This window comes from Danio aesculapii, chromosome 4 (genome assembly GCF_903798145.1).
Source record: "Danio aesculapii chromosome 4, fDanAes4.1, whole genome shotgun sequence".
NCBI lineage: Eukaryota > Metazoa > Chordata > Actinopteri > Cypriniformes > Danionidae > Danio > Danio aesculapii.
The window spans coordinates 44,111,495-44,127,161 of NC_079438.1; the positions used below are offsets into that span (position 1 = coordinate 44,111,495).

Here is a 15,667-nt window from a genome sequence, read left to right on the forward strand (position 1 = left end):
ATTAATGGCTTTTATGTCTCATTCTAATGTAGTAATTGGATTATGCGATTCTTGGGTGATGAGGGCAATTGGTGTTTAGAGAAAAAGAGAGGTGATAATCAGATTGGGAAAGAGATACAGCAGAGGGAAAAACAAGAGGGATTGCTGCCTCACCTCTGTTGTGTGATGTGTGTGTGCTTGTAAATAGCTCCCATTGATTGTTTTAATCTTGATTTCTACAGATCCCTAGACTGTTGAGTCTGAAGCCAAGCCGAGGACCAGTATCTGGGGGTACCATCGTCAACATCACTGGCAGTAACCTGGACGCAGGCAGCAATGTGTCAATCATGTTCAAAGACCAGAAGTGCACCTATCAAAGGTACGGTTGGTATAGAGTTCAATACCCTTTTACACTATGTGTCGACATACTATTTTCTCGTGTGGATGCATAATCCCAAAAGTGATCTTAGGAGTTTGAACTTTTCTGATCTTTAATTAATAACATCAATATTTTTTGAACATCCATTCTTGCCAAGATGCAACCACAGTGTCTGATCATAGCATAATTTGATTTTAGGTTTAGTATTTTAAATGGGGATATTTTGAGTGGGAATATTAAATACTTTACATTGTTGAATCAACAGTTGAGTTTTAATATCTTAGGATATCTTAAGATATCTACACTTTAGATACCTGAAAAACAAACATTGTTTTCTTTTTTGTTCTATGACACAGGAGAGGAGGACAGTGGATAACATGTCGTTCTCATGCATCCATGCAAGGCTATGGAAATGTATCTGTATCAGTGTATGTGGATAAAGCCCACATTCACAAAGATCTAAAGTTTGAGTATGTTGAAGATCCCACCATCACCAAACTAGAACCCGAGTGGAGCATTTTCAGGTATGTGTTTTGCAAATCCAACTAATCTGGTTACCAATTATTTTACTGAAAGTTATTGTAGTAAAATTAACATTTAAACTAATCTAAGAAGTTTTTTCCAAGTAGAGAAATAAAAAATATTGTGTTGTTTTCACAGTGGCAACACACCACTGACAGTGTCAGGGACAAACCTGGACATCATCCAGACTCCTCTCATCAGAGCCAAGTATAAGAATTTGGAAACAATCAATGTAAGTACAAAAGTTTTTCACACAGTAAACGATCACTCAGCATTCACCTAACCTAAGGCAAGTGAACTGGAATGACCATTAGTAGACTATTCCCCCTGCTCCAATCACCTGTGTCGGCTGCGCACTATTGGATGCAGGACAGTAGCTGCATAAAAGAGGGAAATAAGGAGAGAGACAGACAAAGAAACAGACAGAGAACAGGAAGACTGCCAGGTTCCAGCAGCAGTAGCAGCAATGTTTCCTTTGTGCAGGAAAGAGGAGAATGTCGTAACACAGGGTGAATGCATAGACAAGGGTATAATATTCCCCGTCTTCAGAATGGACCCAAAGAGCCATGGGAGGCCGCACTCAGTGAGATCTGATTGAAAGGCAACAGAGACAAAAGAACGTAATGTTATCTTGTGCATGTATCTCACACATGGCCGCGTTTAGCATCTGGGCTGCGATATGATTAGGCTTTGGCACAGTTCCTCAAAGCACAGCAGAAAAAAGGCATACCCTATCTTGCAGTCTCTAAATAAAGTTGTCTGTGAGACACAAGGCATCTCATATGCTTGTTTGTAATATAATTGTTCCTAAGTTTGAAAAGAGTTTGACCTCATTTGTTGAAATAGTGACCTGAAATCTATTTTATCTTGAACAATTCCACCCGCTGTGACCTTCTATAGAAGTCTGTGTTAAAGGAAGTGAAGCTCTGTCTACCTGGCTGTTACAGCTTATAAGGAATCCAATTTAAAAAAATGACTGTAGAAATCTGTTGGCATGTTTCTAATGGCGAGTCAGCTGCCTGGGTATTTCCACTACTATTTAAACTCAAATGCAGTGTGGGTTCACAAAACTCAAGGTCATTGTATATTTACTTCAAAGGGGATGCAAAGATAAATTTGAATAAAGTTATGTGCTACCTTAACTTTTAAAAAGCCTGACCTCCAAATTAAAAAGATGAAAAAATTAAGAAATGTGCAGAGAAACACTGACTTCCTATCAATAATGTGTTTAAAATTGGATCATCTTCTCATTGGTCTATTAAATCCATTTATCTGAAGAAAGACAGGGTAAAAGAGAGATGACAATGTCAACTGCTCTCTCTACAAAGCAAAGATGACAGTAGTAATTCCTTAGTGAGTCACCAGAACGGCAGGCAAAGAGTATGGCCTTTTAAAAAGTGCATGTAATATAGTGTTGCTTTGAGACAAATAATATCTACATGTACTCGTAGAGCCTCCATTGTAGCAACTCAAGAATGACCAATCAAACCAATCTTGATCTAAAACATTGTTTGTAATGTGGATTTGTTGTTAATCTAAATCTTAATGTTTCTATTGTATTCTGAATTGCACATGGACTGCAAATTACTTGATGTACATTCAATGCCTTTCATTTTCCTTTGCCAGATATGTCAGGTTTTAAGTCCAACCACTATGCAATGCATGGCCCCAGAGCTTCCCTACAGTATCAGCAAGCACCAGGATGTTCTAGAAAGACCTGATGAGTTTGGCTTTATCCTGGACAATGTTCAGTCTGTGCTGGCCCTCAACAATACCAACTTTGTATATTACCCAAATCCTGTATTTGAACCTCTCAGTGTGTCTGGGGTTCAGGAGCTCAAGCCAGGGTCTCCCATCATATTGAAGGTAAACCAAGAATTCACCAAAATTTCTGCTACATGTCTTCGAATTGTCTGTTGCAGCTATTAGAGATGTTTGTGAATATGAATTTCAGGGCAGGAACTTCCTACCTCCGACGCCTGGTGGCAATGGGAAGCTGAACTACACTGTTCTGATTGGAGATAAATCTTGTGCATTAACTGTGTCAGATACTCAACTGCTCTGTGAATCACCTAACCTTACTGGACGCCACAAAGTTCTGGTAAGTTGCTAAATACTGTGGCTCATATTCATTTATTTTTTGTTGTTGTTGTTGTTGTAGTGAACACATCCTTTAGGAACTGTGTTTATTGTACTTTCTGAGAGGCTGACAGAAAAATAAAAATACCTCCAGAGTAAGAGTTATCAGAGCTGAAAAACCTAATAAAGAAGTTTTATGCTTCTCACTGGGAACTCTGGAAGGTTGCCCACTTCACTGCCTATTTGTTGACAGTCGTAGAACAGTGGCACAGAACATTACAACCATAAACTCACAAACAGAACAGAAAAACTGTCCCCTTCTGCTTATGAGCCATTGTTCTTATTATCAGAATGTAACATCAAATAATATCGTATTTCTCCATTGATAAATTTGGATCTGTGAATGATAGCTTAGGTATAGCAATGCGATATTTCATTAAAAATGTTTACAAAATCTGCTCCATTTTAGGCACGTGTGGGTGGCATTGAGTTTTCTCCAGGTGTGGTCCACGTCACCTCTGACAGCCCCCTCAGCAGCACTGCTGTCATCAGCATTGCTGGGGCAGGAGGCCTTCTCATCTTTTTCATCGTCATAGTCTTAATTGCCTACAAGCGCAAGTCCCGTGAGAGTGACCTCACCCTCAAACGCCTGCAGATGCAGATGGACAACCTGGAGTCTAGAGTAGCCCTAGAGTGTAAAGAGGGTAAGTGGTCTCTAGGGGAAGTAGTTTGTCAGTCGAGAATACAAGTCTTGCTTGAACTTTAAAATTCAATAAGCAATAAAAATGCAAAAACATTCCTAAACCTAAGCCTATTTGTTCATGGTGCTGTGAATTCTCTGCAGCATTCGCTGAGCTGCAAACGGACATTCATGAGTTGACCAGTGATCTGGATGGAGCTGGTATACCATTTCTGGACTATCGCACATATACAATGCGAGTTCTGTTTCCTGGAATCGAGGAGCACCCTGTCCTTAGAGACCTGGAGGTATCCTAACATTTTTACTGATGTTTTGTGCAATGCTAAATTTTGATTCAAAGAGCCCTTTGCTGAGTTTTTGAGATGTACATGCATATATTTACACATTTCTGTATGCATGTAATTACTGCACATTGTACCTGTGTGAGGAACAGTCACATAATAGCTGCTAAGTATTTTCTTTTCTTTCTGTTTTTCGGTACTGAAAGACTAACGGCTCAGTGGGGTTGTTGGGAATTAAAGCTGTCACTGTGCTGTTTGTGTTCACCCTCAGTAAACAAAAGGCAGCAGCTCTCATTATAATCTACATGCAGTCTTTTTCTCTCTAGCTCGCTAATTTTTTTTCTTAAAGTAATGAGCTGCTCTCTGATTCACAATCAGTCTTTCGTTAATAACAGTAATGACATGTGACACAATTGTTTTTTGTTTTTTTTTTCTGAGTGAGGGGAACAGAATTGAAATATAATGCAGCATACACCATGCTACAGGTTATTTATGGCTTGCAATGACAGTGATGGACAGTTCTAATTGAATCACACACGTTTCTTCAGCCAGAATACAAACCATACCTTACCTGCTTATTCCAAATGAGCTCTGGTTCTAATCAGCTATATCAATTAAGACTTAATTGGAATTAACATCCCCTCTCTCTGGAAAAGTTTATAGTAAATTCACAGCTAATGACAGGAGCTGTCTAGAAATTCTGACAGGTATTTAATGGTTATTGATGAGACAGATCGTATCAAATGATACTATAGGGTCTCTGCCTGGTTAAGTGTTTGTCATTTGGAATTCTTAGCATATAATGAATGCATCTTAACCCAGTAAGCAGCTGTATTAGATCCTAATTTGTTTGTCTTAAGGTTTCTTTTTTATTTGTTAAATTTATTTGGTCCAATTCAGTTTAAATGCCTGTGGGTGTTTCATTTGACACTAGCTGGGGTTTCCGTAGGCTAAATGAAAGAGCTAGAAAAAGCTTCCAAAACAAATAACCCAAGTTAGCTTAAGGGAGCATTCTTACACATGACAATGATGACAACGAAGACATTTGCAATGAGTTACTTAGGTCTGAAGACAAAGAAACCTGAAGTCAGTAATACCAAAAATGGATGTATTTATCAGTGAAAAACTAAATGAGACCATTGTGTATTGGGAAAGTGTCAATTTAGATTTGACTGATTAAGTAATTTGTTTTCCTGCAGGTACCAGGTTACAGACAGGAGCAGGTGGAGAAGGGGCTAAAACTGTTTGGACAACTTATCAACAACAAGGTTTTCCTGCTGTCTTTCATCCGAACACTGGAGTCTCAGAGAGGCTTCTCCATGCGAGACCGTGGCAATGTCGCCTCCTTGATCATGACAGTTTTGCAAAGTAAACTGGAGTATGCGACCGACGTACTCAAACACCTGTTGTCTGACCTCATTGACAAGAACCTGGAAAGCAAAAACCATCCCAAACTACTGCTAAGAAGGTACTAGACACATGCACATGAAAAGCTATTTCAATAATCTAGTACTGCAGTCCAGTGGGTTTTACTGATTATAAATGCCCCCCAAGTGAGCGTAATCAACAGAGCACATGTTCTAAATTTTAGGATCATTTCAATCTGCCTGATTCTAATTATAGTACACTTCATAGATGGGAGAAGATGACCTCTGTGAATTGTCTTTGGTATTGGCACTGTGCAGTACGCTCAATAGGAATAATTGCTTTTGGGGACATTAAAATGCACACTTTCTCTCCCAAACATGAAATGCACTGACATGCTCATCATTAAATTGTAATTAGAATTAATTAGCTTGAGATCCAATTAACAGTGCACTAAAAACCTACTGAATATAGGGAGATATGTGAAACTCAATTCCCCGTGCAATCAACTCCTTTGTATCTCTGCATTCTAACAGCACAGAGGACAACATTATTTCTATGGCACATTGATTTTTCCTGTCATTTGGATTCTTGCTATGTTTATTTGACATTTATTTTTCTTAATATTCTAGTAGTCAATTTGTAAAAGTTAATTACCTCATTTTTAAATATTTAGCTAAATGCAACTACTCAGATACAAATAGAGGGGAGTATTCCTGCTTACTGAGCAAAATAACAATACTGAAGAAAAGAATGTGTTAGTCAAAACAGCAACAGGCTGATCATGTGACTTATGCAAGAGGAGCTCCCTTGCTGAATCATAACTGATTCAACACACTTAATGGCAGCCACGATTAATTGAAACCAGCAAAGGGATGATTAACTGCACAAAGAACTATTATACATATATGCAGTGATTTTTTTTCCCCCCAGTCAGGCTCCTGTTAGTGAGAATTCAAGTAGCTGACAGTTAGTAGGCTACAATGACCCTTCATGACCTGTGACTGAACTGGTTTAGTTTCAGGATCAAATTATAAATAACCAGCTACTGCTTGGACCCAACAGTATGCTACAATATTGTATGTTATGGATTTAACAAATAGCATAGCATTTTTTTCCTCAACTGATTTTTGGCTGTTGAGAATTCCTCTTTGGTCAATAATATACTTATGCGGATTAAACCTTCATGGATATATAGAGCGATCTTCACCACATAAAACCTGTCTAACCTCCAGTACCTGCTTAGCAAAGTATGCTACAGAGCACTGTGCCAAAACAGAGAAGCTTAATCTGTTGTCTGAGAATAAATTTCTTTCACTGCATGATTTCTAAATCTGTGTTTAAAATGCAGAGAAGCAGGACATCTTTGGCAAAAGCCTCCAACCAGCTTTCCTTTCCCCATTTCCAAGAAAGCGCTTGCAATGGCCACCCCATCTGTCCAGCCTCAACCTGAGTTCACAAGCACACACAGGCTAACTAACTAACGGGCAGCTCCAAGAACCATCTGTCGTATTCCTCCTTCTCCCTCACTCCCTGCAGCCTACTCTCCTTGTCTATGATTAAAAATAACCTCTGAGATCATGCAGCTTATTTTCTCTATATATAAGGCATCTGTAAAGTCCACGTAGGTCCCTGCATATGCTCACATGCTTATTTTTACTGACCAACACATTTAAATTCAGGTGTTTTACACACACACAGTCAGGCAGAGCTGAATAGAAGTCATCTGATTATTCTCTGGGGATAATCCTCTGTGAAGGGGGACCATGGTTACGCAGCAGGACGCAATAGTGCACCGGGCGGACAATCTTCTCCACGTGAGGCGGAGTGCGAAATTGAAATTATTCCTGGCTTCAAGCTGTGTTCTTTTACACATATGCATTAAGGAGGGGGCATACCAGGGGTTTGTTTCGACAAACGATTGTTTTGGTTAAAAAAATAATGCCTATGATGCTGCAAGGTGCATAACATGAGCCCATTAACCAGGTGTGTGTATGTGTGTGTTTTTGGCCACCTTTTAACTGAAGCATAGTTTCAATTTCATAGCAGACTGAGGCTAAAATCCTTGCTCAGTCAACACCACATGCTTAGCCACACTTAAATCAATTAACTTGTATATGATATGCGTTTTCTGCATATAACACCTATTTGTAGTGCAGTATCTGTCATAGAGTGACAGTTCTCATTTTTGCAGGGGCTCTAGAATCATAAACCACTCTCAGGTCTTCGACGTTGGCGGAGCTGGCTGTTCACATCCATTTGCGGTGGCAGAAAGCAGCATCAAATGTAAATGGCCGTTACTGGATGCGAGAGATGATGGGAAAGATATATGGAGCTCTCCTCTCTCCCTCTTTCTCTTGTTTATGGTGCATTGCTCCAATATGCCTCTTTACACATTCACCATAGAGGAATCCTCCAGCAGATTTTACTTTATTCCACTTTGAAATAGCTGTTTAATCAGGGGGAACCTGTGCCACTGGTTGGGCATCACGTTTCCTGCCATCCTAAACCACAGCCAAATAAGTGTTTGCTCTTGGTGCCAGTGATATGTGACATACGGATTTGGGGGACAGTGAGAGTTGGTTGCTCTTGGCACTGTGGCAATGTTATGGAGAGGTTGTGCCAGGATTGTCTGGCAACAAGGCTACTTATTCTCCTGCCAGTGAGCCGAGAGGTAACACAGGATATATGTGAGTTTATGGAGTCTTGCCAACAAAAATTACCATCAAACCAGCGAATTGTACAAGAACAAGAAAGTTAATAGGAACAAGTGACAAAAAAATGTGGTGAAAAGGTTTCTCACTTTTGTGATTTCCTTCCTTAATCTGTTTTTTACTATATGATCTACTGTATCTCTGGGTTTACCCCCACCTACTGTTTCTCTTGTAATTGGTCTAGGCATTTAGAATCAGTCAGGAGTGAGGATGATTACAGGGCAGTGTTAGGATGGAGATGAAAGGAAAGATGAAACGTGACCCCGTTGACCCCTGGACCTGTTCTCTTTTGGCCAGCCCAAGGCAGTGGCTACAAAACAAGGGGACACTAATCCTTTCCAGGTGTTGCACCAGCTTAGCGGGCCCATGCAGGCACACATACATGCACATGTACACACAGTACTGCGCAGTGGCAGGTCTTTGCAAGGCAGCAGGAAAGAAGGAATGCAGGTGGCAGCTGGGATGCAGGGCAGCAAAGGAGGTGTAGACACACACACACACACACCATAATGCTGTAATCCTGAAATATTGATGCTTTGTGCCATGGCTCATTGCATGGTGCCTTGGCAATTCACCAGCTCCCTGTGGCACCCACACAGACTGGAGACACCAGAGCCTCGTATATTAGGTTTCACTTTGTTATACATATTATTTATGTACATCTCTCATGCTGGATCAGAGTCTATGGTCCAAGCAAAGGTGTTAGCCAATCATGATGCACTCCTACACAACCTGGCCATCCATTCATCCACCATCTATTGTAAAGATATCCATTCCATGCTCAATAGCCAGACTGTGGGGGGGGGGGGGGGTCCTATTCCAGGCCAGAGCAGGTTCACTTGGCTTTAATCCAGCCAGATCATATAAAGGCTTTTAATTGAGTTTCTTGTGTTAGGGTCTGATGGATTATTGTGGTAATAAAGACAGCCTGCAGATTGGGGCTATAGATTCCAGAGTGCATTTCATGTTCCGGCAATTATGTTTGTTTAACAAAGTCCTATTCATTAGCAGACACCGTGCTTTGTGAAGTGAATTTTGCATGGTCTTGGTAATCGCATTTGTGCGTGACACTCACAGTGATAATCATGGCTTTGTGCTGCATTTAAATTATTTATTTACTCTGTTTGTTTTTCAGAACCGAGTCTGTGGCTGAGAAAATGCTCACAAATTGGTTCACCTTTCTGCTGTACAAATTTCTCAAGGTAAGTCTGCTGTTTGCACGTAGATCCATGTGTGTGGTCACATGTTCAGCTTTAAGCAGCCCATATGAAATAATTACAAAATTAGACATTGAAAGTGCATATCGGTCAACCACTAATCAGAATATTCATCAGCATAGAAAAAAATCAGTCACCTTCAAGGTCATTTGGCACATGCACTGTTGAGCACAGAGGAGTCAAGTGAAGTCCTGCGGGAGTATTGGCAATAATGCACTGCAGGTGTTTGTGAGAGCGAGAGAGAGAGAGAGAGAGAGAGAGAGAGAGTGTCTTGTGTAAGAATATGTGTAGATGTGTTTGTACAACTCTATGTGAGTGTGCCTGTATGCACTTTTAATCAAAGAGGGTTTAAAGTTGGCCAAGGGTTGCTGACTCTGGCATTTTGTGGTCCTGTAATGAGACAGTCGGCTTAGCAGGTGCTTCTCAATTCTACATATAGCAATGTGGCCGTCAGCACCACCGTGGTCCTCTCAGCCACTTGCCATTAATCTCTTAATAAACACATCTGCTGCAATCAGGACATGGCATGTGCAATTTCGCCAGTGAACAGAAATTTCTGGAATGTATGATGCTGGCAGTAAATTCTGGTAGTCAAGGCTGTATTGTCCAGTCTGGTTAAACAGATTAGACCTGAGTGAATGAAGCTGAAACATCACTCAAGAGCTTCAGGATTCATCTAAGCTCAAATTGGACTCTACTGTAAAAGAAGAACTTCATTGTGACCTCACCCGAGCGAAACAATAACATTATTATTGTAGTAACAGCACATTGATTTTAGTATTATTGGACAGTGCTTGACTAGCTGCCCAGACAACTAGTCTGTTTTGCTGTCCATGTCTCATGTCAAAAAGCATATTTTCCTCAAAATTAGCTACAGACACAACACTTCAGCAGGGTATCTTTCATTTATCATTTCATTTTAATGTCTGTGTGCATGTGTGTGCTACATAAATTGTTAATATTAAACTGAAAAAAGTATATGATGAACTAAATTTGTATTAAATTAAGATGTAATAGCCATTTGACATGAGTAAGGGTTATTTTATTGGCTTTTCAATGTAACAGTAATCATAGCTGAGTATGTAAACACATTAATGAGGTATTAAAAATGTTATTTAAGCCAGACTAATTGGTAAAGCATACGATGTGTAACAGTGGGTTGTTGCTCAATCTCTATCTATCCACCAAGGGGACGTTTGCCTGAAAAAGAATGAAGACTCCATAATCGCTTAAGGAGTGAAATTGTAGCATAAGTTGATATAGTCATGGTAGTGCCACAACTGTTAAGCTCTTTTCAAAATATTTATTGCTGTTACTGAATGTGGAAATGACATCCCACATTCTCTGTAGGTGGTTGGTGTGAAATTTAAAAGAGTGAAAATGACAGAGTGCCATTTTTCGTTGTGTAGGAGTGTGCTGGGGAGCCCCTCTTCTCTCTTTTCTGTGCCATAAAGCAACAGATGGAAAAAGGTCCCATCGACTCCATCACCGGTGAAGCCCGCTACTCACTCAGTGAAGACAAGCTCATCAGACAGCAAATTGATTACAAGACTCTGGTAAGACTTGATGTGGATGAGTGAAGAAGAAAAGCAGAATGGTTTTGGGAAGGATAGTGAAGGAGACGAGTAAGCTGAAAAGTAAAGGAGAAAAGGACTAGGATAAATGAGTGTAGAAAAGACCAAGTAATATAAAAGTATTCAGAAGCAGACAGGTGTGGAGGCAGAGAGAAGGCTAAGGTAATTTGTTTAGGTTGACGCAGCATGTGATGCCTACACTCTTCATGGTTGACAGGGAACATGCAGGCTTGTTTTGACCTTTGACCTGTCTGTCGCACTGTGGTGATTGGCAGTGTTGTGGTTGGCAGGCCACTGTGACAGGCATGAGCTCAGCTCGTGTTTTCAGGGCTGCACGAATGCCAAGACGGACTGTTTACTAGGACAGCACATTAGGAGGGTAATCTGTATTCTGTGTGAGACTGAAGAGAGAAAAAGAAAGAGGGGGAATGTGGCGACTAGTGTCATTCTTTGGCGTTTGGCCCATTCCTTTGAACACTGCACTGATTTGATGACTGTAGGAGCCATTTCAGCTTCATCATTCTGTTCTCACTTCCAAAACACTTAAACAGCTGCAGACTCTCCACAAAATACAAGCCACTACCAATCGCACACTGTGCCTTCTCTATCACAGTATGGAGGCCATATCATAAAACAATCTATTGACGATCAGCTTCCAGAATGTTTTACTCAACTCATTTGTGCTACATGCTTTTTTTGCATTACAGTTCTAAAATTAGTTGCATATTGCTAATTTTGGTAGTGTATTTCCTGTTACATCATGAGGACTGGATTCAAGTTTGTTCTTATTTTCATCATGAAAGGATTTTCTACAATGCGTTGTAGTCCACGATGGGGCTTAGTGTCTGCATTTATTGTTTACTGGTTATTCTGTGGGGAAACACTCTCAATCCCTTCTAAAGGTCTGACAAACCTTTTCCTTGCAGCCCACACACAGTGCACTAAATTGTATTGATTCTGGTTTGGGTCCTTCAGGAGAGTCCATTATACAGCTGGACTGTAAGTAAATGAGCTCTCTTGCAGTGTGCAGTTATTTCATCATAACTGAGAACGAGGGCCTTCACAGGCACTATATGCAGTACCCACTTGCTTTTTTTTTTTGCCCGCACTATCCAATTATCTCTGATGATGGTGACAGCAGCACTAATGGTGCCGTTAATGATGGCTATCATTGGAGAATCTAACAGGAAATAAGATCAGGAAAATTTGTGTTTTAATTGCAGATTGGTGCAAGCTAAGGTAAGTGAGGTGAAGACTTCATCTGTGTGGCCAATAGGCTTTATGCTTGTGTCATTACACCTGCTGACTACGTTTTAGTATTCTTTATAATCATTTGGTACACCATACATGCAAAAAGATCACTGTACAGCCACATAAATATTCATGTATTACTGAGATTTGTTAATTGGAGTCATTCTGTTCTGTTGTGTAGGTGGTGAACTGCATGCATCCAGACAATGAGAAGAGTCCAGAGGTGCAAGTAAAGGTGCTAAACTGTGACACTGTCAGTCAGGTGAAGGAGAAGATCTTGGACGCCATCTACAAAAATGTCCCTTACTCACACCGACCAAAGGCCTCTGACATGGATCTGGGTATGACTACAAGTATACTAAAATTACATGCCTTCATTTGCATTTGACATTTGCGATTTAAAAATTAGTGGGTCGATCTATGTGCATTCACCTTACCAATACTGGCCTACAGTCTTTAATTCAAACTCAAGCACAGAATCTGTTATCTATCATTTAACAGTTGGGGTCTTGGGGAACATGAACAGCAGGGGTTGTCAAACTCCAACTTGCCTCAACACACCTGCAAGGATGTTTTTAGAAAGCCTAGTAAGAGCTTGATTAGCTAGTCCAGGTGTGTTTGACTGGGGTTGGAACTAAACTTTGCAGGACACCGGCCCTCCAGGACTGAGATTGGGAACCCCTGTGATAGACGATCCATTTGTAATGGTTGATAATTGTACCTTAAAAGATTCAAAACAATGACTGTATGCTCCAATCATAAAAAATACTTTAAATATATTAATTGGCAGACACTTTATCATCCAAATGAGAAAAGCTTAACAGCTTCCACAATCACACAATGCCCGGTAAGGATTTGTTTCACCCCTGGGTTTTTTAACTTTAGACAAGTAAAGTTTTACACACACATCTTACTTACAACTGCTCTTACTTGCCAGCTGCCTTCTTCACTTGTAAATACATTATTGTGCTATAAAGTCTACCTTAAGTACACAAAAAATAAGTGTCTTGCTCATTTTCTCAGGTCATATTATTGCTGAAAGGTGATAGAACATGCCATAGAACTATTGATTCCATTCACAGACATTTTTGAGTTATGAACCAGTAACTTTTCACATTGTTAGCCAGGTTTTACATCCTCCAACAGCCAAAGCTAAGCTTCCTGTTTAAAGGGCTCAATAGTCCAAAAGTAATAATGATCTCTTTAAAAGACGTATTTTTTTCTCTTTTCCCCACAGAATGTTAGACTTCCAGGTTACCTTCTGATGATTACCTTAGCATTTTATTCAATGATTAAAATATATTACACATATATTATCTCTGACAATAGATTATTTATTACACACCTAGTTCATTTGTACACACCTAATTGACATGCAAAAATAGGCAGACTGATCTATATTTCTACACATTTCAAAAGAGAATTTGAATGTTTATGCATTACTCTCCTTGTTCCTCAATTTTTATTATTTATTTTTTTCAAAAGGCATATTTCACTAGATATAGCCTGACGCTAGCCTACCCATGAGGGAATGAAACCATGATAAGTGAAGAAATAATTTTACCCTCTTTGACAGGCTCTCCTGTGTAAAATGCCTTTATGGGCCCCGGAGGGCAAGCATGTTGTTTTATTATTGTTTTATTAGGGGGGAGAATTGGACAGTGTCTGAGAGGGTGTGTGCGACTGTGTTGTAAGATAAAGCAATGGACGTCTCTGCAAGAGAGGAGGCATCTCAGCATTCCGTAAACGGATCTCTGGGTCTCCTGAGCCCAACACACACTCTGGCCCTGATCCACAGGCCAGATAAAGATAATGGGTAATAGGAATGAGGTAGCCTCCATCTCCTCGATCCCTCCAAGACAGATTGGACCAGAGTGTTTCTGTCCCTTGCCTTTGTTTTTAATTCTCTCTGCCACAGTCCCCTGAGGACAGGGATCGAGAAAGGGAAGACAGAGGGAAAGAATGAGAGAGTGATGCAGACAAATCAATGCACTTCAGCCTATTTCAGTCTCTATTTTAACAATCTTGTAGATTTTTTTCTCTCTCTCTCTATCCAGCTACATCCTGCTGCCATTGTTTTCAAAGAGATTGCTTCTGTTCTATTTCGTTTTCATTTTGTTTCTTATTTTAGTCTGGTCAAAGTCTTAAGGTTTAAAGTTCATGTTATTTTTGTAGTTTTCAGTCTTTTTTCTTATTTTTTGTTTTCTTTTCAGTTATTTTGCTTTTATTTTCTGCTCTTCTCCCTGTTTGTTTACTCTATTCGCAACTTCGAGTCGAAGCTCATTTGCATGTTTATAGACAGCACTGTCATGAGATATAAAACAATAGTCGTCCCTCTCCTGGAGATTTGAAGTTATTCTCATCACCCAGAGACATGTTTCATCATTCTGCCTATGATTGCTGTTTTGCTTTTCTGGTTGGGATCAGAGCAAAAAAGAGCAGCAGGCGGCATGAAGAGGCCTCACTCCTTTAGTGTTCCAATCATATATTCATTTGCAGCTGAGGAGAGTCCAAAAAAAAGAGAAAGACATCTTTCTTGTTCCTGGCCATGTTATCCGTGCATCACATTGCAAAAGGATATGTTTATTTCATTCAGAGCTGATTCCCATCTCATCAGACTTGCTGTTTTTGCTGAGGCTGCAGACAGCTGCTGGTGGGTGCTGATGGCTGTGGGGAGGGTGAGAGTATACTTGGCATTTTGTTGTGCATCTCTAGTGAGCTCAGTAACTACAATAAGAGCAAGCTCAGCGGGAGGCTTAACGCGGTCGATCAGGGCCGTTTGGGCTCAGGATGCTCGACCCACTACAGATGAAAAAGGAAGTGACTTTCAGCAGTGGCTGTAATCACGCCCATCGATCCACTGGCCACGAAGGCCCGGCTCTCTAACAAAGGGCAGAAGAGATTAATTTACCTTTCCTTTCCTTCCTCCCTTTCTCAAATGCTGCTTCACGTACCCTTATTTTCTCTCTCGTTTTCATTTCTTTTTCCTTTTCTCTCTCAGAGTACAGAGTTTTTCCTTTGCTTCTTTGTTCCTGTTTTAGTTAAGTGTGGTAATTAATAACACTTTTTCTATCAATCATGAGTAGAATGAGTAGAACCATATTTACAGTTACTATATTACTATTAATTTATACTACAAATACCAGTAAACTATCACCACAAGAGGTTTTTGGTATAAGAATCTAATGTTGCTGTGTGCATTGAAAATAAATGAAAAATAATAACCATTATTTTTCATAAAGCAGCGCAGAAAGTGCAATGATTGCTGCACTTTTAAAATACCAAGTATTAACATTAAATTTAACTTTGTGTGCAGAGTGGCGTCAAGGAAGAGTAGTAAGAGTCATTCTTCAGGATGAGGACGTTACCACAAAGATCGAAGCTGACTGGAAAAGACTTAACATGCTGTCTCACTACCAGGTAAAATCAATACCAGACATATTTCCAGGAAAACTCATACATGTAATGAGGTGTTCAGTGAGCAAATTTGTCATGCATGAAGTGTAGAGACGTTAATGCTTAAGATCAGTGGAGAACTGTATACTTCTGTCATACTGTATGTACCCTCATAGGTTTTTGTTTAGTTGGCTGTTTGCTGTTTCATAC

General features: G+C 40.0%; 1 protein-coding gene across 2 annotated transcripts in view; it reads left to right on the forward strand.

Moving 5' to 3' along the window:
• plxna4 (plexin A4) overlaps positions 1-15,667 on the forward strand; it is a 223,119-nt gene that overhangs the window by 189,742 nt on the left and 17,710 nt on the right. For both annotated transcript variants that reach the window (XM_056455758.1, XM_056455759.1), the window contains exons 15-26: positions 222-358; positions 715-882; positions 1,019-1,112; positions 2,507-2,746; positions 2,835-2,981; positions 3,429-3,663; positions 3,804-3,946; positions 5,140-5,408; positions 9,155-9,221; positions 10,646-10,792; positions 12,243-12,402; positions 15,378-15,481. In XM_056455758.1, coding sequence (XP_056311733.1) covers positions 222-358; positions 715-882; positions 1,019-1,112; positions 2,507-2,746; positions 2,835-2,981; positions 3,429-3,663; positions 3,804-3,946; positions 5,140-5,408; positions 9,155-9,221; positions 10,646-10,792; positions 12,243-12,402; positions 15,378-15,481 — 1,911 coding nt within the window. The remainder of the gene's footprint in view (positions 1-221; positions 359-714; positions 883-1,018; positions 1,113-2,506; positions 2,747-2,834; positions 2,982-3,428; positions 3,664-3,803; positions 3,947-5,139; positions 5,409-9,154; positions 9,222-10,645; positions 10,793-12,242; positions 12,403-15,377; positions 15,482-15,667) is intronic.